The sequence below is a fragment of the Saccoglossus kowalevskii genome, chromosome 15 (genome assembly GCF_978046115.1).
Source record: "Saccoglossus kowalevskii chromosome 15, keSacKowa6.1, whole genome shotgun sequence".
In the NCBI taxonomy this organism is placed as follows: Eukaryota; Metazoa; Hemichordata; class Enteropneusta; family Harrimaniidae; genus Saccoglossus; species Saccoglossus kowalevskii.
This window is the reverse complement of record NC_140655.1, coordinates 34,729,631-34,753,775: the sequence shown is the minus strand read 5'-3', so window position 1 is coordinate 34,753,775 and position 24,145 is coordinate 34,729,631. Positions and strand designations below refer to the sequence as shown.

General features: G+C 34.4%; 1 protein-coding gene across 1 annotated transcript in view; it reads left to right on the top strand.

The window, feature by feature from the left end:
• The first annotated feature begins 10,019 nt into the window (after positions 1 to 10,019).
• Positions 10,020 to 24,145, top strand: part of LOC144355832 (uncharacterized) — a 48,937-nt gene continuing 34,811 nt past the window's right edge. Inside the window, exons 1-3 of the mRNA XM_085508583.1 lie at positions 10,020 to 10,062; positions 14,465 to 14,620; positions 14,943 to 15,092. Of these exons, the coding sequence (XP_085364709.1) occupies positions 14,480 to 14,620; positions 14,943 to 15,092 (291 nt within the window). The 5' untranslated portion in view covers positions 10,020 to 10,062; positions 14,465 to 14,479. The remainder of the gene's footprint in view (positions 10,063 to 14,464; positions 14,621 to 14,942; positions 15,093 to 24,145) is intronic.

The following is a 24,145-nucleotide window of genomic DNA, read 5'->3' as shown; positions in this document are numbered from 1 at the left end:
AGTGGATGAATGTACACAGAAGTAAACACAGATACACAAATATCGTACTGTTTTAGTGGATGAATGTACACAGAAGTAAACACAGATACACATATATCGTACTGTTTTAGTGGATGAATGTACACAGAAGTAAACACAGATACACATATATCGTACTGTTTTAGTGGATGAATGTACACAGAAGTAAACACAGATACACAGATATCGTACTGTTTTAGTGGATGAATGTACACAGAAGTAAACACAGATACACAGATATCGTACTGTTTTAGTGGATGAATGTACACAGAAGTAAACACAGATACACAAATATCGTACTGTTTTAGTGGATGAATGTACACAGAAGTAAACACAGATGCACATATATCGTACTGTTTTAGTGGATGAATGTACACAGAAGTAAACACAGATACACATATATCGTACTGTTTTAGTGGATGAATGTACACAGAAGTAAACACAGATACACAGATATCGTACTGTTTTAGTGGATGAATGTACACAGAAGTAAACACAGATACACAAATATCGTACTGTTTTAGTGGATGAATGTACACAGAAGTAAACACAGATACACAAATATCGTACTGTTTTAGTGGATGAATGTACACAGAAGTAAACACAGATACACAAATATCGTACTGTTTTAGTGGATGAATGTACACAGAAATGCGTACTATTCTTACGAATGCATGTACAAAGTAATGTTTGTATCTCAAGAGTAAAAAAAAAATTACGTAATTTGCCAACTTGACTATATATTATATTATATTATATTATATTATATTATATTATATTATATTATATTATATTATATTATATTATATTATATTATATTATATTATATTATATTATATTATATTATATTATATTATATTATATTATATTATATTATATTATATTATATTATATTATATTATATTATATTATATTATGCTTTTTGGTTCACGGGTAAAATAAAATAAAGACGATCACGTAACAGTACAAAAACACCTTGGAACCCCGTAGGCAGGCCGGTGACACCGGTTCGCACTTAAGGGGGTACCAACCCCCCTGCCAAATTCCAAGGGAAAATCAAAACATTTAAAACACAGAACAAGTAACATAAAACATATATGCGCTGCTGTAAGTGTGTGCAATGATAGCCCACCAAGAGGACAAAACTCTTGGCTCCTGTGCGTGTGCTAAGTTTGTAAATACAATGATGTTCGTTTGTATCGATGTTTAACAACAAGACAAAGCAACTTCCTGCTTTAAATAGATCGTACCTGCCATGTTTACAGTAGAATGCGAAGTGTGTTATCCTCGATTTTACATAGTGCATCCTCTACCGTCCACATAATCTCAAATTCAGGCAGTTGGTTCATGATCAGGAAACATTCATATTCTGTTTCAAGCCTCGACTTAATACTTTGAATAAAAATGTCCAGAGGCTCACTCGATCCTTTGTTTTGCCTTTTATTACGACGGCTGACATGAATTGCAACCTTAGCCATGCACGCTAAGAAACAAAATAAACCTTGTGCCTTGCTCGACATAAAGTGTTTTGAGCGATGGGGTGGTAAAATAGTGAACCACCAAATCGGAATGCGAAAATCTGGTTGAAGCAGTCGCGACGCGATGTTATTAAAATAATGGAGTAAGGCGCTATTTGATGGACAATCATAAAAATGTGTTGAAGTGTGTCAACTTCATCACAAAAGGGACATTTATCTGAATTGTTCAAACGAGCTTTGAACAGAAATCTCCCCGTTGGAAAGGCACCATGGACAATACGCCACTGCAGATCCCCATATTTGTTAATGACTGGTGTTTCATAGCAATCCTTGAAGTTGGGTTTAGCACTTTCAGGCAGACTAAGGATGTCCCGCCAAACAGTGTCAAGTTTTTGTAAGTGTTGTGTTATTGACTGGACACGTATTAGATATTTATAGATTGCGCCTTTTTCAAACTTATATAGTGGCAAATTTAGTTCATCAGAAAAGTGCAGTTCAAAGCTATGATGTGAAAGAGGTTGATTACACTTCCCATTCCCTTTGAAGTAGGTGTTGATAGTATCTTTCCATTTGGTAGGAATAGAATCGTGAATGACCTTGATACTGAGATGGAGAATACGCTCGGAATGGATTTTAATTTTATCCGACATATCAGCGGCCTCCAACCAAGTTTTATTCGTTTCTGATACGAAATCACATACTTTGGTTATTCCCGCGTCAACAAAATGTCTGAGCGCAAAAGGCTCATTTCGTATGGGATGTATGATGAGTGGGTTGTTAAACAGTGGCTCATTAAGAATATCAGTTACGTTATTATCATTGAACTTACGCACTTTCTCTACAGATTTCCAACACTGGAGGAGCTCATAATAAAATAATGGCAATCTTTGTAAAGGTGCTTTGATAGTGGTGCATAGAAGTTGACTTGCATATGACATATTGCTCGCTTGCATAAAAAAGTAGTCTGTGAACTTAAAACAGGGGTGGTCATGGTTATTATATAGATATCTTTGAATATAGGAAAGTCGCATAGTACTTATGCGTGTTGGAAGATGTGTAACATTTTGTCCACCTCTTTCCAAAGGGAGGTACAGTGTTGCAGCAGATACCCAATGTCGCCCTTGCCAAAAGAAGTCGAGCAGCATTTTCTGTACCTTCAGAACTACGTCCGATGGCGGCACAAGGCTATTAAAGCGATACATTAACTGCGATGAAATCAGATTATTAATGATAAGAGCGCGCGTTCTGTAAGACATGCTGTAAACAAAATGATTCCAGAAGTTGATCTTATTATTTACTTTTGCAACAAGTTCAGCCCAGTTCTGATTCGTATAAGTTAGATTATTCCCAAGATAAACACCCAACAGTTTCAACCCCTCGCTGTTCCATTTTATATTGAGAGGGGAGTAGGTGATGTTGCGCCAGCTACCTACCCATAACCCTTCTGATTTTTCGAGATTGATTTTAGAGTTTGACGCAAGCTCGTAGACATGTAACCAGCGACTTAGTAAGTTGAAATCCTGCTTGCGAGTTATGAAAAATTCCACGTCGTCGGCGTAAGCGGTGAGTTTAGAACGTTGGTTTTTGCTGTGAGGTATAACCAACCCTTCAATGTTTTCATCATTCCTAATTTTATGAAGTAGTGGTTCAATGGCAATGACGTAGAGGGCAGTGGACATTGAACACCCTTGCCTAATGCCACGGGCCACTGTGATGGGTGTAGTAAGGGCGCAGTTAACGCGGACCAGGGACTGGGCATTGGTATACATGAGGCGAATGTAAGAAAGGAAACGGTCACCAAAACCAAAGGCACGAAGCGTATTAAAGAGGTATCCGTGATGTATCCTATCAAATGCCTTTTCCTGGTCAATGGCAACAATAGCCAGGGGCGAGTTAGTTAAGTTGGCATAGTCAATACTGTCACGAAGTAGATTTATATTGTCGTGAATATGCCTGTTTGGTATGCTGCAAGTTTGGTCTGGATGAATAATGCTGCCTAAAACACCGCGCAAACGCAATGCAAGCGATTTAGTGAACATTTTGTAATCGCTACATAACAGACTCACGGGTCGCCAGTGTTTTACGTTGGTAACGTCACCTTCTTTAGGGAGAAGAGTGACCACGGCCCTTGTGCAGGATAGGGGGAGCACATTTTCGTTTGTGGCAGCAGTAAATACATCGCACAGATCACTTCCAATGATATGCCAAAAAGTTTGGTAAAATTCGTTTGGTATTCCGTCGATACCGGGAGTACGCCCATGGGGAAGTAGTTTGACCGTGGCACTCAGTTCGTCAAACGTGATTGGTTTGTCAAGGTCATCACGATCTGTTTCATTTAGTTGAGGTAGCCCTTCAAGGAGGCTATTTTGAGCTTCAATGTCAATGTTATCAGGTGTATACAGGTTATTATAAAAGGTGTGTATGATTTTCCGTATTTCAGTTTGATTTTCAGTAAGAGTATTATCCTGGTGCCTCAACTGAAAGATCGCCTTTTTGGTTCCCTTCTTTTTCTCTAACTGGAAAAAGAAGGAATTGCAAACATCACTTTCATTTAAAAACTTATGTCGCGCACGCGTAGCACTGCCTTTGTGTTCACGTTGAACATGGCGTGCGAGAAGTTTTTTCTTTTCAGTGTAACTGTTTAAGAGCGGTGCATCGTGTGCAGTACAACGTTCGATGGTTTTAATTTCCATTTCCAATGCTTGTTTTTCGGTTTTGTATTTATTTTGTTTGAGTGTGCAATACTGTTGTGTGAGTAACTTTATTTTATTTTTGCCAATATCCCACCATGTCTGTATATTTACATAATTATTTCGAAGTGTTTGCCACTTCGCCCAAAAATCAGTTAAGATTGCCACATACACTTCATCGCGCAGAATTTCTGTATTCATACACCACACTGGACTTTTGTTTTTACTGTCACCAATGGCGATGTTGATGTGGACAAGGGAATGGTCAGAAAAAGCTAATGCGCCATTGCTTATGTCAATATTCTTAATTTTCCCACGCATACATTTGCTGACATAAAACCTATCAAGGCGCACAAGCGTACCACCACGCCCCCAAGTAAAGTTTAATGTGTTCCCGTGGTATTGGCGCCATGCATCAAACAGTTTGTGATGATTCAGGACAGATTTGAGGAGCTTTGCAGTGCGCATGTTCGGTTCAGTCCCTCTATTACGGTCAATGTCGGGTTCAGTAGTACAATTAAAATCGCCTCCCATGATTACTGGGTCATTATTTAGAGAACTGATGAATTGTTCAATTTTAGTGAAGCATTCCACACGCTCAGCGCCATTAATAGGTGCATAGACATTAATTATGTGAACAAGATTTTCATTAATTTGAACATGAGCGTGCAACACGTACCCAGGCATGATCTCAGATTGTGATAAAATATTCACAGTTGCTCCTGGCGAAAACAAAATAGCCACACCCGCACGATTAACAGTGCCATGGGAAAAAATACCAAGGCCACGCCACACAAGTTTCCAAATATTTTCATCGGAGACAAGAGAGTGTGTTTCTTGTAGCATATAAATATTACAGGGATGGTCACGCTTGAGATAATTGAAAACACTGTACCGTTTGAGGGCGTCCCGGCAACCATTGACATTGTAAGTTGCGCATGTAATTGTGTTTGCCATCATAACAAGGGAAATTAAAAATCAGCGATAAAGTTACCCGTTTTGATTTGCTGTTTAATTTTTTTAATGAGTCTGTGCATGCGAGATTTATCAGATGTGTTCAACTGCGTGGTATTGCGGTAGTTTATCAGATGTCGAACCAATATTTTAAGATTAGGGCAAAATTCAAAACACTTGTCTATAAATCTACGTGAGTGAAGTGTAGACACTAAAAAGGTTTTGATATTAGCGTTTGATATCGTTGATTCGCTGTTATCAGTACATGTTGAAACATTTGAAATGATAGACCCCTCATTCTCACTACATTCGCTGGCAGTTTCCTCCATATCATCAGCGGTTTTATTTTGTGACATAGGTGTGCTGAAAAGGTCTTGTGATTAATCAGTTAAACCACTTAAATCAATGGGGAGTTCGGATAGCGGCGAATCGCGCGGGGATTCAACTGTGAACTCAAGTAAGGGAGATGATGGAAATGGGGCCGACTCCGTAAGCTCGGGCTGTGGCTTTGGAGTGCACACTGTTACATTGGCATATACGTGGGGAAAGGGTTTGTGGGGTGGAGGGGGTGGGGGGGGGCGATGGTGGTGCAATGGAAGGGGAAGGAGGGGTTCGTACCCTCTCTTCATCAATCGGACAATTTTGTTCAACAATTTCGATTGCATTTTCATCGTTACGCTTTTTAGGACTTGGTTCACCTTTATTTTCGTCATTTAACTGGTCATTGTTTTGTTCTTCTCTATGAACTGGTGATCTAGAGCGCGTGCGCTTTTTGCTCATATATTTGGATGAATCTGTATTCATTTCAGTTTCAATTTCAATGTTATCTGTTGTACCATCGGTCTCATGATTGTTTATCTCAGTATCTGATGCTTGGGTGTTAATTATATCAGTTATGTCATCGTCTTTGTCGTGCAATGTGTCAGGGGAATTTAAATTAGTTATTACATTCACCTGTTGAGAGTCTGTTTGAGTGCTATTTTGGGCACTATTGTTTTCATCATTCATCATTTGCATATTCGTTGTTTGAGAGTTTGGGCAAGTTTTACGTGTATGTCCCTTCATGTTACATGAAAAGCACGTCAATTCGTCAGACGAAACGTAAATATTATATGTCTGACCTTGAAAAGTAATAGGTAATAAACCGTTGATATTGAGATCTTTTAAATATACATAAACTTGGCGGCGAAAAGACTTTACATGTTTCAGTGCTGGTCTTTTGCACCCGAGTGGGATCGCTCGCACCGCGCTCATGACACGCCCATATTTAGCTAAGGCATCTGTAATAAAATTGTCAGGTAAAAAAGGGGGAACATTTGATAGCACAATTTTTGTAGAGGGCCGGACAAGAGGTTCAACAGAAACATGGAGGTCTCCAATGTCAAGGCCAGCGGCAGAAACCATGTCGACCCATGTAACCTTATTTAAAAAGACAATAACCGATCGGTTCATACGGGATGCAGCCACAATATTACTGGCCCCGACTAAATCTGCAACCGACTCCACATAAGTTTCAACAGGAATGCCATCAATGTTTTCACACCGTACCGCATGGTTTCTAGTAAGGTGACCTGTTGGTGTTGACGGTGGTATCAGGGGGAAAATCTCTCTCTCGGGGTTCTCCACACTGTCAGGGGGGAAACTCGTCTCGTCTCTCTATCTCGTCCCCTTGAGGTACGGGATCGGGAAAGTCACTTTAACTTTACAGTCAAATAAGACACACACAACGAAATACGTTTCAGCTCTCGTCTTAGTCGATCTTTCGAGCACTCTATAAGACACAGCGCCCTGGGGAAAAAAATCCCCAAGACTCTCTTAGACTGCGTCAAGGCTCGCCCCAAGGCTCTCCAGGACTCTCGACTTCCCAGGACTGCACTCGACTCTCGTGGAGTATTCGCCAAGACCAACTCAAACTCTCTTTATTCATTTTCAAAACTCTAACCAATTACAAAACAGTAAAAGACTCTAGGGCGTAACCTTCAATCATAAAGCCAATCACACTAAGTACTGAATACGTCATATCTTTTGATTAATCGTTCACTACATTAATAACTATGAATATAAACTGTCAGAATGAGTAGTCTAAAAAGCGGTGGTTATCTGGTAATTAGTTCCAAATCACTGAGCCAAGTTCCGTCCAAAACTTCAAATAGGCCTACACGATGACAGACATAACACAGCAATTCGCTAATAATCAGTTAATTAAGTCGGTCAACAAATACGCGAAAACAAATTCATGACAGTGGCCTTGTGTGAGCGGCAGCCATCTTGGTTGCCGACCACCTTGCCAAGGCAAAGGCAAAAACACTCCAAAACCCACAATAATAACGAAAACAACAACTATAAATTACTCACGTAAAAGGTAGACACACTACATATACAGCTGTGTAGAAACACGGGCGCACAACGAGCGCAAAAACGCAAAACAGGCAGAAAATCGGGGAGCGCTGAAAAGCACCGCGTTCACCCGATTATATTATATTATATTATATTATATTATATTATATTATATTATATTATATTATATTATATTATATTATATTATATTATATTATATTATATTATATTGGAAGTTTGAAGTAAGGCAATAATAAAGTAATAAATAAAGTAATAAAGTGGTGTATCCGTGTTTACTTCAAGTGTGTATTCCTTTGAGTAAAACCTTGTATCTCCACAGTATAAGTATTATCTGCCAAGCAAGTCGAAGTTCCCCACACACTACGCTCCCTACGTAGCGCTATGTTAAACTAAAAATCATGGCGGTTGAGAATTGTAAAAATTGTAATAATACACTTCTTTTGGGAAGTATTTTTTTCAATATTTCGACATTTATATTGAGTAACAGTACTATGTATGCCGTAACCTAACAAGCATGAACATCGGATCGTATCATAAATCCCGATTTGATCGCTTATGAATCAAACTTGTATGTATGTATTACTAAATTCACGCTAGAAATACACATGCTAACCGTCTATTAACTGGACAGAAAATACACACATACACAGATTTGTTCGTCTTTCAAATTATCAGGAAGACAGTTAGTTCATAGCCTAGCCTTAGTACTCAAACGTTTTTTTACAGATATAATGAGCTCGTGGTTAAATATATTACTGTTAGAATATGTCACTTGTCTGGTGTAGACCTCATGTATCTTACACAAACCATTTAATCGGAATGACATATAGCGGCTTTCACGCATAGAGCTGGATATGCTCACCTGGCATCGTTTTATGTATACCATGAGTCCATAAAACTTACAGTGATTTGACTATGTAAAATGGTAGAGTTGTTTTCGTGGATTGTATGTCAGTCATTTGCTTTGAGTGATTAGACTTATAAATTTCCTTTGATGGCTATGAATTTACATATAGTTTGGGTATATGGCATATCTGCTTTAAAATATGTATAACGTTGTCCAATTTAACCTACACCAAGGCAGGCGAGGTCAAGGTCAAAACTATATTGTATTTGATAATCGTCATGTATCAAGGTCAACAATAACATTTTAAGTGATATTGATTAAACCAATTCGATATCATAGTGTTTGATTCATTGTGTTGTCCATCATGTTGTGTTTTCAACGCAGTACTGGCGACCAGCTGTTTTTTCACAATAGTGTCAGCTTAAGTGATAGATAGGTAAATTGTTTCATTGTAATGTTTTATAACCATATTGTAAACATTTACAGTGTGTGTCAAGGTGAAGAAATGGACCGATTCATATTTTAGACATATAAGCAAGATAGTGATAAAAATAAATCATTGTCCATTTGAATTTCAAACGTTTTTAAGACTGTTATTGCGATTATTACAACTTCAAATAAATAATTAAATTCAACACACCAAGTATGTATCCGTTGATTGTCATCGTATTCGGACGAAATATACGTCATCGTTGCTCCCTTTTCTTTTATTAATGACTATATTTCATATTTTACCCACAATGAAAACGACATTCCTGAGTGCTAGTTACACTACACTCATCTATCATGTAGTAAACATGTTTCTAATATACAAAGAAATATACACAGATAGTTTAATTACAGTAGTTACCGCATTTATGACGTGCTTTCAACAGCCTTTTTCTCATAACACTGAGAAACCAGCCGAGGTGTAGGCGAAGTGTCGGCGGTATACTGGATACGTAGCTGTGTCCTATTAGTTTACCTACTCAGAGTAAGAACTGATTGTTTTTAGATGACCTTACTCATGCTTGTCACAAAGAATGATAATATATTTAAATATACTTGAATTTAACTTAGTTGCAAACTTTATTTCAATCTTCGAATATTAGTTATGTTGATATCGTATTGTGATTCATTGCAACTGAAAACGTTGTCTTTGAAGCACACAGCATTTTAATAAAACATTGAATGTACACAGACTTTGAATATATAATACGTGAAACATTTGTTGAATCGGACGTTCTAGTTATTAATAAATGTGTTTGAAATGACATTTCTGGAACAGCTTCCACGGGATTCCATGCTGTTTTCCCGTAAAACAAATAAAAAGTACCTGTCTTATATATGATAGAAATACAAACAAAATTTTGAAATATAACGATAACTTTTTACAGTAAAAACATTGATAAATAGCTCAAACATTTTTATAGATGTTTTACGTGTATTTTGTTCATTGACCATATATTTGTACCCCTGGGTGGGTTTTACAACATGAAATAAACATGTATGTAAAGAACACACAAATCCGACTATTCGTTTTAAGAGTAGCCAATCACCGTAAGCTCGACACATGATAGTATGTTATTCTTGACAAATACATAATTATTGATTCCTCGTTACACCAGATCGAGGCTGGCAAGTTGTTTTCTAGGTAACATGATAAAGTGTGACTGGAAATACGGCGTACTTTGTCAGGAGTCGTCTCACTGTCATCACACTATATCAGCGAATCAAGGTACGTATATCAAACATTATTATGTGTGGGTGTTATCAAATGCTGTTACACACGTTAATATAGTATACACACCATTGATGCATCCCATCAAATTTTCTCTCAGTTTTGTTTGCTGAGCTTCATTTCAAGGGGGCAAAGGGGGATAGCTGGTACAGGTTACAGGAAATAAAAAGGGCATTTTACATTTTAACAGGAAATAAAATGAAAGTTCCATTTACAGTAGAAAATAGATTTTTACACTTAACAGATGAAGCAAATTTCATTTTACATTTATATAATATGATAATATGATATGTATTTAGCAATCAAAATAGGAAATTGCGTAAGAATTACGACATTTAATGTGGAAGATGCTTTATACGCTTACAGAAAATAATATCTTTGTACTAATTACGGACGTATAAAATAGCTGATTACATTTTACATTTTGCCCATGTCTATGAATTTACGTTTTTTATTTATTTGAATTAGATTATTAAGAAAATAAAAAACAATTGATTACAGCTTACGAAAATATCTTTTGCCACCCTTCTCGTTTCTCAACAAAACACGTATCTTCCACTGATAACTGGGCTTGCTCCTACTCTTATAACATTCAGTGTAATATTATGAACATAAATAGTCAAGCTGAGTATGTTTACTTGTGTTTAGAAAGTAAAACCTGCTGGTCATTTTCTGTCTTTTCTTTGAACTCATATTCACACTGATATATAACTATCAGTCAATAGAACAGTAAGTCTTGTTATTGTGATAAATTGTAGCTTCACAATTTTCCTGCTAAATATAATGTTCAAACTCAATAATGTAGCGATGACAATGATGCATATACATAATGTTATCAAATCTAGTATATTAATGCATAATCGAACGTAATTTTCAATAACAAATATATTCTGTTTTCACCCTTTGAATGATTAAGTTATTATATCTTCCAATTCGCGATTTTAGAGTAGGATGTCGTCCGAGGTAAGGGATATAAAAACGTAACATTCTTTGTGATGGTGATTTAAATCTTTTTGATCTTTTCGTTGGAAGTAAAACATAAAATATACAAGGAAACATTATTTGTCTTAACTGTGCATTTCCGGTATCTTCAATATAAAATGTGCCATGTAGTTTTAGAGTGAAAAATATGCTGAATTGAAAGTAGATATCTTGGCTTTACTTCATATTGAGAATAGTGGAGTGTCTTACCCCTTAGACAAACACAAAACTAGTTCAATTCAAAAGGCTTGGCAGTTAATTTCTTATTACCCATCCACAATATCAATATTGTGTACTAGTCAGTGGGGTGTACTTCAAAGATTTGTAAAGTGGAAATGTAATTTTAATACAAGATAGCTGCTCTGAAGTTTTGTTTAAATCATGGTTCTTTGAAGAAACCAGGTTTAAATAGATCTGGTTTGTTTGTTTGTTTGTTTATTATTTATTTATTTATTTATTTATTTATTTATTTATTTATTTATTTATTTATTTATTTATTTATTTATTTATTTATTTATTTATTTATTTATTTATTTATTTATTTATTTATTTATTTATGGATGTTATAGTTATCCTGTAGTATTCACTTATTACTGTGCAATGAACGATGTAGAATCCTTGTGACCACACTCTGAGAGTATAGCCTTTCTGATTTTTTTGAAAGATTGCATGAATTGCTTTGAAATCTTCTTCTCCAGAACCACTGACATATTGGACTGACATTTGTTTTCTAATGTCTATATTTAAGGCGAACATCGTGATTGATCATGTGTTTTAACCGCCATCTTGTATCTATTTTTAACAGAAAGTATTTTTACCAAAGTCACAATTATCTGACTGATTTGAAATTTGGCATGTTCCATCTCTACACGATTTTTGTCTGTCACATCAAACATGAAAAAAAATGTTGAACAATCAACTTGATATTTTGTATTTCGCATGTAAGTGAAAGGCTTGTTACCAGAAAAATAAAATAATTTTGATCAGTTACAGAGTTTGGCCGTCATCTTGACTTGAAGTTAAACCTCTTTCTTCTAACTTGGAACTCTGATTGTTTTATAGTAGTATTATTACTATATAGACTACCAGATTGTTTTATAGTAGTATTATTACTATATAGACTACCAGATTGTTTTATAGTAGTATTATTACTATATAGACTACCAGATTGTTTTATAGTAGTATTATTACTATATAGACTACCAGATTGTTTTATAGTAGTATTATTACTATATAGACTACCAGATTGTTTTATAGTAGTATTATTACTATATAGACTACCAGATTGTTTTATAGTAGTATTATTACTATATAGACTACCAGATTCAAGAAATAAATGCTTTAATTGTTATGTGGCCTTTACCCTATATTGAAAAAATCGAAAAATGACAGTAAAAGATTGAAAGTCTTTTTCAGAATCGTTGAACAAAATATACTGTTATTCGTTGACGAGCATTTATGTATAAAGATCATTACAGTTTGTGAAGTTCCGGTGTGAATGGTCACATGGTTTGCTTCAGTTATCTGATTGATTTGAAACTTAGTATGTTACATCTTCACGCTGAACTTCTTCAGAAACAAGCAAAATAATCCATTTTGTTTCCTATCCATTAAGTGAGTGCTTTAACCTATCAAGTCGATTGTTGGCATTTATAATATTATAATTTTGATCAGTTACGTGTTTTGGCCAAAATCTAAAATTTTCCTAAAAAATGGCCAAACATACTAGTGAGGGCATCTCACGAATATTTCATCCTATGAATTTGATTTTTCGCATATAGCAAATATGGCCAAAGCTTATTATGCGAAAAATATATAATTCCCAGAGATTTCTATACAGCACTGACGAGAAAAATAGCACATAGATGAAGTGAAGTGATTGAACTATTCACTATATACTTCATCTGATGTTTTGTCGTCAAGTCTTTTGAGAAAACACACATCACATCATTACATATTCGGTCAGTGTACGAAAAAAATACAGCGTTTATTTTGTACAAAAATACCTATCAAGGGAGATAAGAATAGTCTAATATATTATATCTGTTATATCTATTATATCTATTTTGTCTATCAAAAGTATACTGCGATAACATCTTTTCTAATAAGTGGCATAAATATACTTTAAACCATAAGTATACTTTTTAAGCCTTTGCTGGCAGATGCGATGAGTTTATGGTTAATACTATGATACCGTTACACAGATGATCTGATACATCGGACATGAGATTTCATATAGAAACCACTTGAGTTAGAATGACATATGGCGGGTGACAGGAAACACCTGACATCACTTCATGTATACCATGGGATTCATATATCAAATTTGTTTTGTTGTTCGTTCTCTTCTATTGTTGCCAATCGTTTGTTTGTTTGTTTGTTTGTTTGTTCATACAGGGAGTATGACTTTCGATAGATCTACGATTGGATATCATGGGTTTTTTACTTCACAGCAAAATAAAGCAAATGAGATACTTTATAATAGGCAAAATGTTATACTAAATTTAGACGGGAATCTGAAACGACTCTATCGATAAACTTTAAACAGAAGCATAGGCTATTTTATTGATCATTATATTATATTAATCGTATCCAAGTAGAAACAGTGTTTAAATGTCTAAATGAATTCATAGCACATATAAGTGTGTAAAACACGTCGAAAGATATATCATAATAAAAGGTTACAGTTTTAAGAGCTTTATTTTGCATTTTTTGCTGCGTTATTAGCCTCACATTTCATGGCTGACATACGGTATTACTATTTTACGGAAATGAAAATAAATCATCCTTTTGAAATTAACACCAAATTTAATGGACCGTAAACATACCACAACCGCTCATCTTTGTGATAATGTTGTCGTTTTCAAAGTGTTACCAGATGGTATTTGTTGGATTTAGCCAACTAGAAAGCACTAATGCATTGCTAATTACATGATGGAAATCTATATACATACTAGTATTACAATCTTGAATTTCTGAATAAAAGTAGTTCTCAGAAACTATTCATGCAAATATATGTCATTTATCCATGATATGAACTTGTATGTATTGTCCAGAGTGCATGATTGATATTTGTTTATTTTATCGTGAATTTATGTAAGTATTTCCCAAATTATCAAATACTTGGGTTATTCCGTTTAACAAATATATCATAATGAAATAACACAGAGTGTGCTCAAATAAATAATTTAGGTATTAATCTTGTAAATAAAACGTCTGGTAAATTTGTACTTTTATTTTTTTGATCGTATCTCCGTAAACGAGTATGGCGATGATGTGGGCACAAACACTATGAATAACACATCATTGCGATGTACATGCCCAGGACATAAATTAACGCCTAGTAACAATACAAGCTTTTATTGAAATGTACCTATCATTAGTTATATTAATTATTTGAAATGGTTCTGTCTTTTAGGTTCACTTCACAACGATGAAGTTCACGTTTGCTATCATCGTAGGCATAGTAACCATTTCAGTGAATGTGTTATTATTAGTAAAGACGGATGAATTGCCTCTGATTGCCCGTGCTCGGTCTGGCAGAGTGAATAACCATTACACTGTTATCATGCAGGTATATATGAATTATAAAGTACATGAATATGTGATAATGTGTGCGATTACCTCAATGTATATTACCACTGTATATTACTTGTGATACATGCATGTGTATGTTCGACAGTTAAACTAAATACAACAAATCGTACGTAATTATCTCCACTTTTGATACAAGGGTATATGACAATCAACAAAATGTCCAACCAGGGGTGAAATAACCCTGAATAAATACACGTGGTGCTGTATCTTGGTTTGTTCAATGCTCAATAATTTGATTATGATGTTATAAAGAAACACATGAGTGATTTTTAATTAAAATTATACATGATTTGTTGCAGCCAAGCACAACAGACATTGAGATAGACGCAGTGGTAGATAGCTTGGTAGCTGCTGTTGGTAACAACGAAATAAAAGCGAATAAAATTAGAAAATATGTCTGTGTTTTGAAAGGTTTTGCACTGGAAATTAGCCAGGCATATGAAATACTCGTAAGTTACCACATGGACCCTCTAGGGTCTATGGTTACCATAACTCTTCTTTTATATTTGCTGCATGCTTGACACAATTCAAGAATGGAAAGTGATTGACCTTTTAATTGTTCAATATTTCTATCTATTCAATATACCCAACTGGACAATATAGCTAACTGGACAATATAGCTAACTGGTCAACATACCTAGCTGGACAATATTCAGTTTTATAACAATATATCAGGCTAGTCAATATACTTAGTTGGTTAATATACTTACCCGGGTAATATACCTGGTTGGTCAACTACATATTTTGTACCACTGAATTACATTCCTATCAGTATTTCAATTTATCAAAGTATAACATTACGACTGTAAACCAATCTTATTTATTGGTATTAATGTTATGTAGAACCACTCGATTATACGACTACAGATGTAATCCACGGAACCGTAGATATAACTTAAGTGTTCTAGGACTCGTTATATTGAGTTTGGAACACACTTATATGTTTAAAACATCACTGGGAAATGTACGTTAAACACAATTGGAACTATTTCGGGATAATTAGATTCGCTTAAAATGTGCTATTGTAGGGTAGTATTGTTCTTAATTTTCTCAGTTCTGATATCAATACAAGAAATTATCAGAAACAAATCTAAAACGAACAAATAAAATATTTTTGTGAAAACAAACCATTACAGTAGCACATTTTAAGCGAATCCAATTATCCCGAAATAGTTCCAATTGTGTTGTTACTCTTTTTTCTGTAAATAGCAATTTTATTATATAATATAAAAAAATACGCAATGAAAATATAACTAAACCGTTTTATTGAAAACTGGTAAAAGTTAACATGTTCTTTTTCGGTGTTTCGTAATAAGAATTGTCATAAACAGTATATCATGATCGAGATGTCAAAGTTGTTTGTGCCATTGTGTGAAGCCGTTTTGTACTCTTAATTTGTGTCACGCTGTGCTATTTATCTTATATAGCAGTACTCTCTTTACTGAACACGTATGAAATGAAAGTAATGACAATTCAATGATTTATTGCTATGTTTATCTAATGAATATGTAATGTCAATTACCAAAAATATGCAACATACATTTCAAAAGTTAAGGTCAATAATACCTTCTGATTTTAAACAAGCATGTCGACCATGCTAACTAATTTACATAACATAATATATTATTCTTAATATATGCATTCGTCGTCATTCTTAGGCATTAACAACTAATGTTTTCTTTTCAACTGGCGGGACACTCCTGAAGAAGGGGTGTAGTATTTTCGTCTCCTTTGCTTTATTTGCACTAAATAAACCATACCCCAGAATTAGCTCACTGTTGAAGTAATATATTAATACTCAGTCAATTAAAACTACTTAGATATAATAAATGTAGTCATTAGGCACACATTAATATACGAGTCAGTTAGAAAGGCTCTGATCAGAGTCGAATTATGTATACTAAATTAATTAAACATTGCGAAATCAATCAATCTATACTTGAGTGTAAGACAAGTCAAATTGTTCACGTTTATTCGAAAATGGTCACAATCGATGATCTTGAGCGCTTTACGTTGTGGAAATATTGCTAAATCAGGCGAATCTCTCGAAGACATGCTCGACAAATAACGGTTTTATGTCAACTTATTGATTAAAATACTACTCTTTGACAAACAGTTTATACACATCACATACATTGTTATACTAATAAGATTGTTTCACAACTCAATAAATTAAACTCGGTTTTAAATATAAAATCTCTTTGCCTTTGTTAAATTACAGACGGCAAAGAAACTTACAGTCTGCTTAAGACAAGTTAATTTCTCTATTTTGTCATCGGTTCGCTATCTCGGTAATTTTGTTTCTATCCACCTTACGCCAACAAAAATTATATGAGTAGCGTTATTGTGCTTTTGCAAATTTGTGCTCGTGTTCTTCTGGTAAATATTATTATATTCTGTGGGTTTAAAGCACAATAATTACGCAGACACTTGCATTGCAGTATTATGATATAGCTTGGGAGATTAGTCATATTACGTATTACGTCAGCAGATCGTTAAAGTGTATGGTAACGTACAACTTTGCTATTGATAACAATTTTTTTTTACAATGTCATACAAAAGGGTAACGCTAATGTTTACGTGATTATATCGAAATGAAATATTGGAATTTCCCTTTTAAATGCTTTTTTATATGAAAATATCAATTTATCAGTTTTTATTATGAGACTTTTCTTCTCAAACTGAGTAGTATACCTAATATAAGTGTACTTCCTGTCTGACTAGTTACCTAATATACATGCATTTCCTGTCTGAATAGTAATATAATATAAGTGTACTTCCTGTCTAACTAGTTACCTTATATAAGTATACTTCCTGTCTAACTAGTTACTTAATATTAGTGTACTTTCTGTCTGACTAGTTACCTAATATAAGTGTTGCTTTCTGTCTGACTAGTTACCTAACATAAGTGTACTTCCTATCCGACTAGTTACCTAATATAAGTGTTGCTTTCTGTCTGATTAGTTACCTAATATAAGTGTACTTCCTATTCGACTAGTTACATAATATAAGTGTACTTCCTATCCGACTAGTTACCTAATATAAGTCTACTTCCTATCCGACTAGTTACATAATATAAGTGTAATTCCTGTCCGACTAGTTACATAATATAAGTGTATTTCCTATCCGACTAGTTACATAATATAAGAGTACTTCCTATCCGACTAGTTACCTAATATAAGTCTACTTCCTGTCCGACTAGTTACATAATATAAGTGTACTTCCTATCCGACTAGTTACATAATATAAGTGTACTTCCTATCCGACTAGTTACATAATATAAGTGTAGTTTCTATCCGAATAGTTACATAATATAAGTGTACTTCCTATCCGACAAGTTACATAATATAGGTGTACTTTCTATCCGACTAGTTACCTAATATAAGTGTACTTCATATCCGACTACTTACCTAATATAAGTCTACTTCCTGTCGGACTAGTTACCGAATATAAGTGTACTTCCTATCCGACTAGTTACATAATATAAGTGTAATTCCTGTCCGACTAATTACATACTATAAGTCTACTTCCTGTCCGACTAGTTACATAATATAAGGATACTTCCTATCCGACTACTTACCTAATATAAGTGTACTTCCTATCCGACTAATTACATAATACAAGTGTACTTCCTGTCCGACTAGTTACCTAATGTAAGTGTACTTCCTATCCGACTAGTTACATAATATAAATGTACTTCCTATCCGACTAGTTACATAATACAAGTGTACTTCCTGTCCGACTAGTTACCTAATATAAGTGTACTTACTATCCGACTAGTTACATAATATAAATGTACTTCCTATCCGACTAGTTACATAATACAAGTTTACTTCCTGTCCGACTAGTTACCTAATATAAGTGTACTTCCTGTCCGACTAGTTACCTAATATAAGTGTACTTCCAATCCGACTAGTTACCTAATATAAGTGTACATCTTATCCGACTAGTTACCTAATATAAGTGTACTTCCTATCCGACTAGTTACCTAATGTAAGTGTACTTCCTATCCGACTAGTTACATAATATAAATGTACTTCCTATCCGACTAGTTACATAATACAAGTGTACTTCCTGTCCGACTAGTTACCTAATATAAGTGTACTTCCTATCCGACTAGTTACATAATATAAATGTACTTCCTATACGACTAGTTACATAATACAAGTTTACTTTCTGTCCGACTAGTTACCTAATATAAGTGTACTTCCTGTCCGACTAGTTACCTAATATAAGTGTACTTCCAATCCGACTAGTTACCTAATATAAGTGTACTTCTTATCCGACTAGTTACCTAATATAAGTGTACTTCCTATCCGACTAGTTACATAATATAAGTGTACTTCTTATCCGACTAGTTACCTAATAAAAGTGTACTGCCTGTCCGATTAGTTACATAATAGAAGTGTAGTTCCTATCCGACTAGTTACCTAATATAAGTGTACTTCCCATCCGACTAGTTACATAATATAAGTGTACTTCCTATCCGACTAGTTACATAATATAAGTGTACTTACTATCCGACTAGTTACCTAATATAATTGTACTTCCTATACGACTAGTTACATAATATAAGTGTAGTTTCTATCCGACTAGTTACCTAATATAAGTGTTGCTTTCTGTCTGATTAGTTACCTAATATAAGTGTACTTCCTATTCGACTAGTTACATAATATAAGTGAACTTCCTATCTGACTAGTTACCTAATATAAGTCTACTTCCTATCCGACTAGTTACATAATATAAGAGTAATTCCTGTCCGACTAGTTACATAATATAAGTCTACTTCCTATCCGACTAGTTACATAATATAAGAGTACTTCCTATCCGACTAGTTACCTAATATAAGTCTACTTCCTGTCCGACTAGTTACATAATATAAGTGTACTTCCTATCCGACTAGTTACATAATATAAGTGTACTTCCTATCCGACTAGTTACCTAATATAAGTGTACTTCCTATCCGACTAGTTACATAATATAAATGTACTTCCTATACGACTAGTTACATAATACAAGTTTACTTTCTGTCCGACTAGTTACCTAATATAAGTGTACTTCCTGTCCGACTAGTTACCTAATATAAGTGTACTTCCAATCCGACTAGTTACCTAATATAAGTGTACTTCTTATCCGACTAGTTACCTAATATAAGTGTACTTCCTATCCGACTAGTTACATAATATAAGTGTACTTCTTATCCGACTAGTTACCTAATAAAAGTGTACTGCCTGTCCGATTAGTTACATAATAGAAGTGTAGTTCCTATCCGACTAGTTACCTAATATAAGTGTACTTCCCATCCGACTAGTTACATAATATAAGTGTACTTCCTATCCGACTAGTTACATAATATAAGTGTACTTCCTATCCGACTAGTTACCTAATATAATTGTACTTCCTATACGACTAGTTACATAATATAAGTGTAGTTTCTATCCGACTAGTTACCTAATATAAGTGTTGCTTTCTGTCTGATTAGTTACCTAATATAAGTGTACTTCCTATTCGACTAGTTACATAATATAAGTGAACTTCCTATCTGACTAGTTACCTAATATAAGTCTACTTCCTATCCGACTAGTTACATAATATAAGAGTAATTACTGTCCGACTAGTTACATAATATAAGTCTACTTCCTATCCGACTAGTTACATAATATAAGAGTACTTCCTATCCGACTAGTTACCTAATATAAGTCTACTTCCTGTCCGACTAGTTACATAATATAAGTGTACTTCCTATCCGACTAGTTACATAATATAAGTGTACTTCCTATCCGACTAGTTACATAATATAAGTGTAGTTTCTATCCGAATAGTTACATAATATAAGTGTACTTCCTATCCAACAAGTTACATAATATAGGTGTACTTTCTATCCGACTAGTTACCTAATATAAGTGTACTTCATATCCGACTACTTACCTAATATAAGTCTACTTCCTGTCGGACTAGTTACCTAATATAAGTGTACTTCCTATCCGACTAGTTACATAATATAAGTGTAATTCCTGTCCGACTAGTTACATACTATAAGTCTACTTCCTGTCCGACTAGTTACATAATATAAGTATACTTCCTATCCGACTAGTTACCTAATATAAGTGTACTTCCTATCCGACTAGTTACATAATACAAGTGTACTTCCTGTCCGATTAGTTACCTAATGTAAGTGTACTTCCTATCCGACTAGTTACATAATATAAATGTACTTCCTATCCGACTAGTTACATAATACAAGTGTACTTCCAGTCCGACTAGTTACCTAATATAAGTGTACTTCCTGTCCGACTAGTTACCTAATATAAGTGTACTTCCAATCCGACTAGTTACCTAATATAAGTGTACTTCTTATCCGACTAGTTACCTAATATAAGTGTACTTCCTATCCGACTAGTTACCTAATGTAAGTGTACTTCCTATCCGACTAGTTACATAATATAAATGTACTTCTTATCCGACTAGTTACATAATACAAGTGTACTTCCTGTCCGACTAGTTACCTAATATAAGTGTACTTCCTATCCGACTAGTTACATAATATAAATGTACTTCCTATCCGACTAGTTACATAATACATGTTTACTTTCTGTCCGACTAGTTACCTAATATAAGTGTACTTCCTGTCCGACTAGTTACCTAATATATGTGTACATCCAATCAGACTAGTTACCTAATATAAGTGTACTTCTTATCCGACTAGTTACCTAATATAAGTGTACTTCCTATCCGACTAGTTACATAATATAAGTGTACTTCTTATCCGACTAGTTACCTAATAAAAGTGTACTGCCTGTCCGATTAGTTACATAATAGAAGTTAGTTCCTATCCGACTAGTTACCTAATATAAGTGTACTTCCCATCCAACTAGTTACATAATATAAGTGTACTTCCTATCCGACTAGTTACATAATATAAGTGTAGTTTCTATCCGAATAGTTACATAATATAAGTGTACTTCCCATCCGACTTGTTACATAATATAAGTCTACTTCCTATCCGACTAGTTACATAATATAAGAGTACTTCCTATCCGACTAGTTACCTAATATAAGTCTACTTCCTGTCCGACTAGTTACATAATATAAGTGTAGTTTCTATCCCAATAGTTACATAATATAAGTGTACTTCCTATCCGACAAGTTACATAATATAGGTGTACTTTCTATCCGACTAGTTACCTAATATAAGTGTACTTCATATCCGACTACTTACCTAATATAAGTCTACTTCCTGTCGGACTAGTTACCTAATATAAGTGTACTTCCTATGCGACTAGTTACATAATATAAGTGTAATTCCTGTCCGACTAGTTACATACTATAAGTCTACTTCCTGTCCGACTAGTTACATAATATATGTATACTTCCTATCCGACTAGTTACCTAATATAAGTGTACTTCCTATCCGACTAGTTACATAATACAAGTGTACTTCCTGTCCGACTAGTTACCTAATGTAAGTGTACTTCCTATCCGACTAGTTACATAATATAAATGTACTTCCTATCCGACTAGTTACATAATACAAGTGTACTTCCTGTCCGACTAGTTACCTAATATAAGTGTACTTCCTGTCCGACTAGTTACCTAATATAAGTGTACTTCCAATCCGACTAGTTACCTAATATAAGTGTACTTCTTATCCGACTAGTTACCTAATATAAGTGTACTTCCTATCCGACTAGTTACCTAATGTAAGTGTACTTCCTATCCGACTAGTTACATAATATAAATGTACTTCCTATCCGACTAGTTACATAATATAAGTGTACTTCCTATCCGACTAGTTACATAATATAAGTGTACTTCTTATCCGACTAGTTACCTAATAAAAGTGTACTGCCTGTCCGATTAGTTACATAATAGAAGTTAGTTCCTATCCGACTAGTTACCTAATATAAGTGTACTTCCTATTCGACTAGTTACATAATATAAGTGAACTTCCTATCTGACTAGTTACCTAATATAAGTCTACTTCCTATCCGACTAGTTACATAATATAAGAGTAATTCCTGTCCGACTAGTTACATAATATAAGTCTACTTCCTATCCGACTAGTTACATAATATAAGAGTACTTCCTATCCGACTAGTTACCTAATATAAGTCTACTTCCTGTCCGACTAGTTACATAATATAAGTGTACTTCCTATCCGACTAGTTACATAATATAAGTGTACTTCCTATCCGACTAGTTACATAATATAAGTGTAGTTTCTATCCGAATAGTTACATAATATAAGTGTACTTCCTATCCGACAAGTTACATAATATAGGTGTACTTTCTATCCGACTAGTTACCTAATATAAGTGTACTTCATATCCGACTACTTACCTAATATAAGTCTACTTCCTGTCGGACTAGTTACCTAATATAAGTGTACTTCCTATCCGACTAGTTACATAATATAAGTGTAATTCCTGTCCGACTAGTTACATACTATAAGTCTACTTCCTGTCCGTCTAGTTACATAATATAAGTATACTTCCTATCCGACTAGTTACCTAATATAAGTGTACTTCCTATCCGACTAGTTACATAATACAAGTGTACTTCCTGTCCGACTAGTTACCTAATGTAAGTGTACTTCCTATCCGACTAGTTACATAATATAAATGTACTTCCTATCCGACTAGTTACATAATACAAGTGTACTTCCAGTCCGACTAGTTACCTAATATAAGTGTACTTCCTGTCCGACTAGTTACCTAATATAAGTGTACTTCCAATCCGACTAGTTACCTAATATAAGTGTACTTCTTATCCGACTAGTTACCTAATATAAGTGTACTTCCTATCCGACTAGTTACCTAATGTAAGTGTACTTCCTATCCGACTAGTTACATAATATAAATGTACTTCCTATCCGACTAGTTACATAATACAAGTGTACTTCCTGTCCGACTAGTTACCTAATATAAGTGTACTTCCAATCCGACTAGTTACATAATATAAATGTACTTCCTATCCGACTAGTTACATAATACAAGTTTACTTTCTGTCCGACTAGTTACCTAATATAAGTGTACTTCCTGTCCGACTAGTTACCTAATATATGTGTACATCCAATCCGACTAGTTACCTAATATAAGTGTACTTCTTATCCGACTAGTTACCTAATATAAGTGTACTTCCTATCCGACTAGTTACATAATATAAGTGTACTTCTTATCCGACTAGTTACCTAATAAAAGTGTACTGCCTGTCCGATTAGTTACATAATAGAAGTTAGTTCCTATCCGACTAGTTACCTAATATAAGTGTACTTCCCATCCAACTAGTTACATAATATAAGTGTACTTCCTATCCGACTAGTTACATAATATAAGTGTAGTTTCTATCCGAATAGTTACATAATATAAGTGTACTTCCCATCCGACTTGTTACATAATATAAGTCTACTTCCTATCCGACTAGTTACATAATATAAGAGTACTTCCTATCCGACTAGTTACCTAATATAAGTCTACTTCCTGTCCGACTAGTTACATAATAT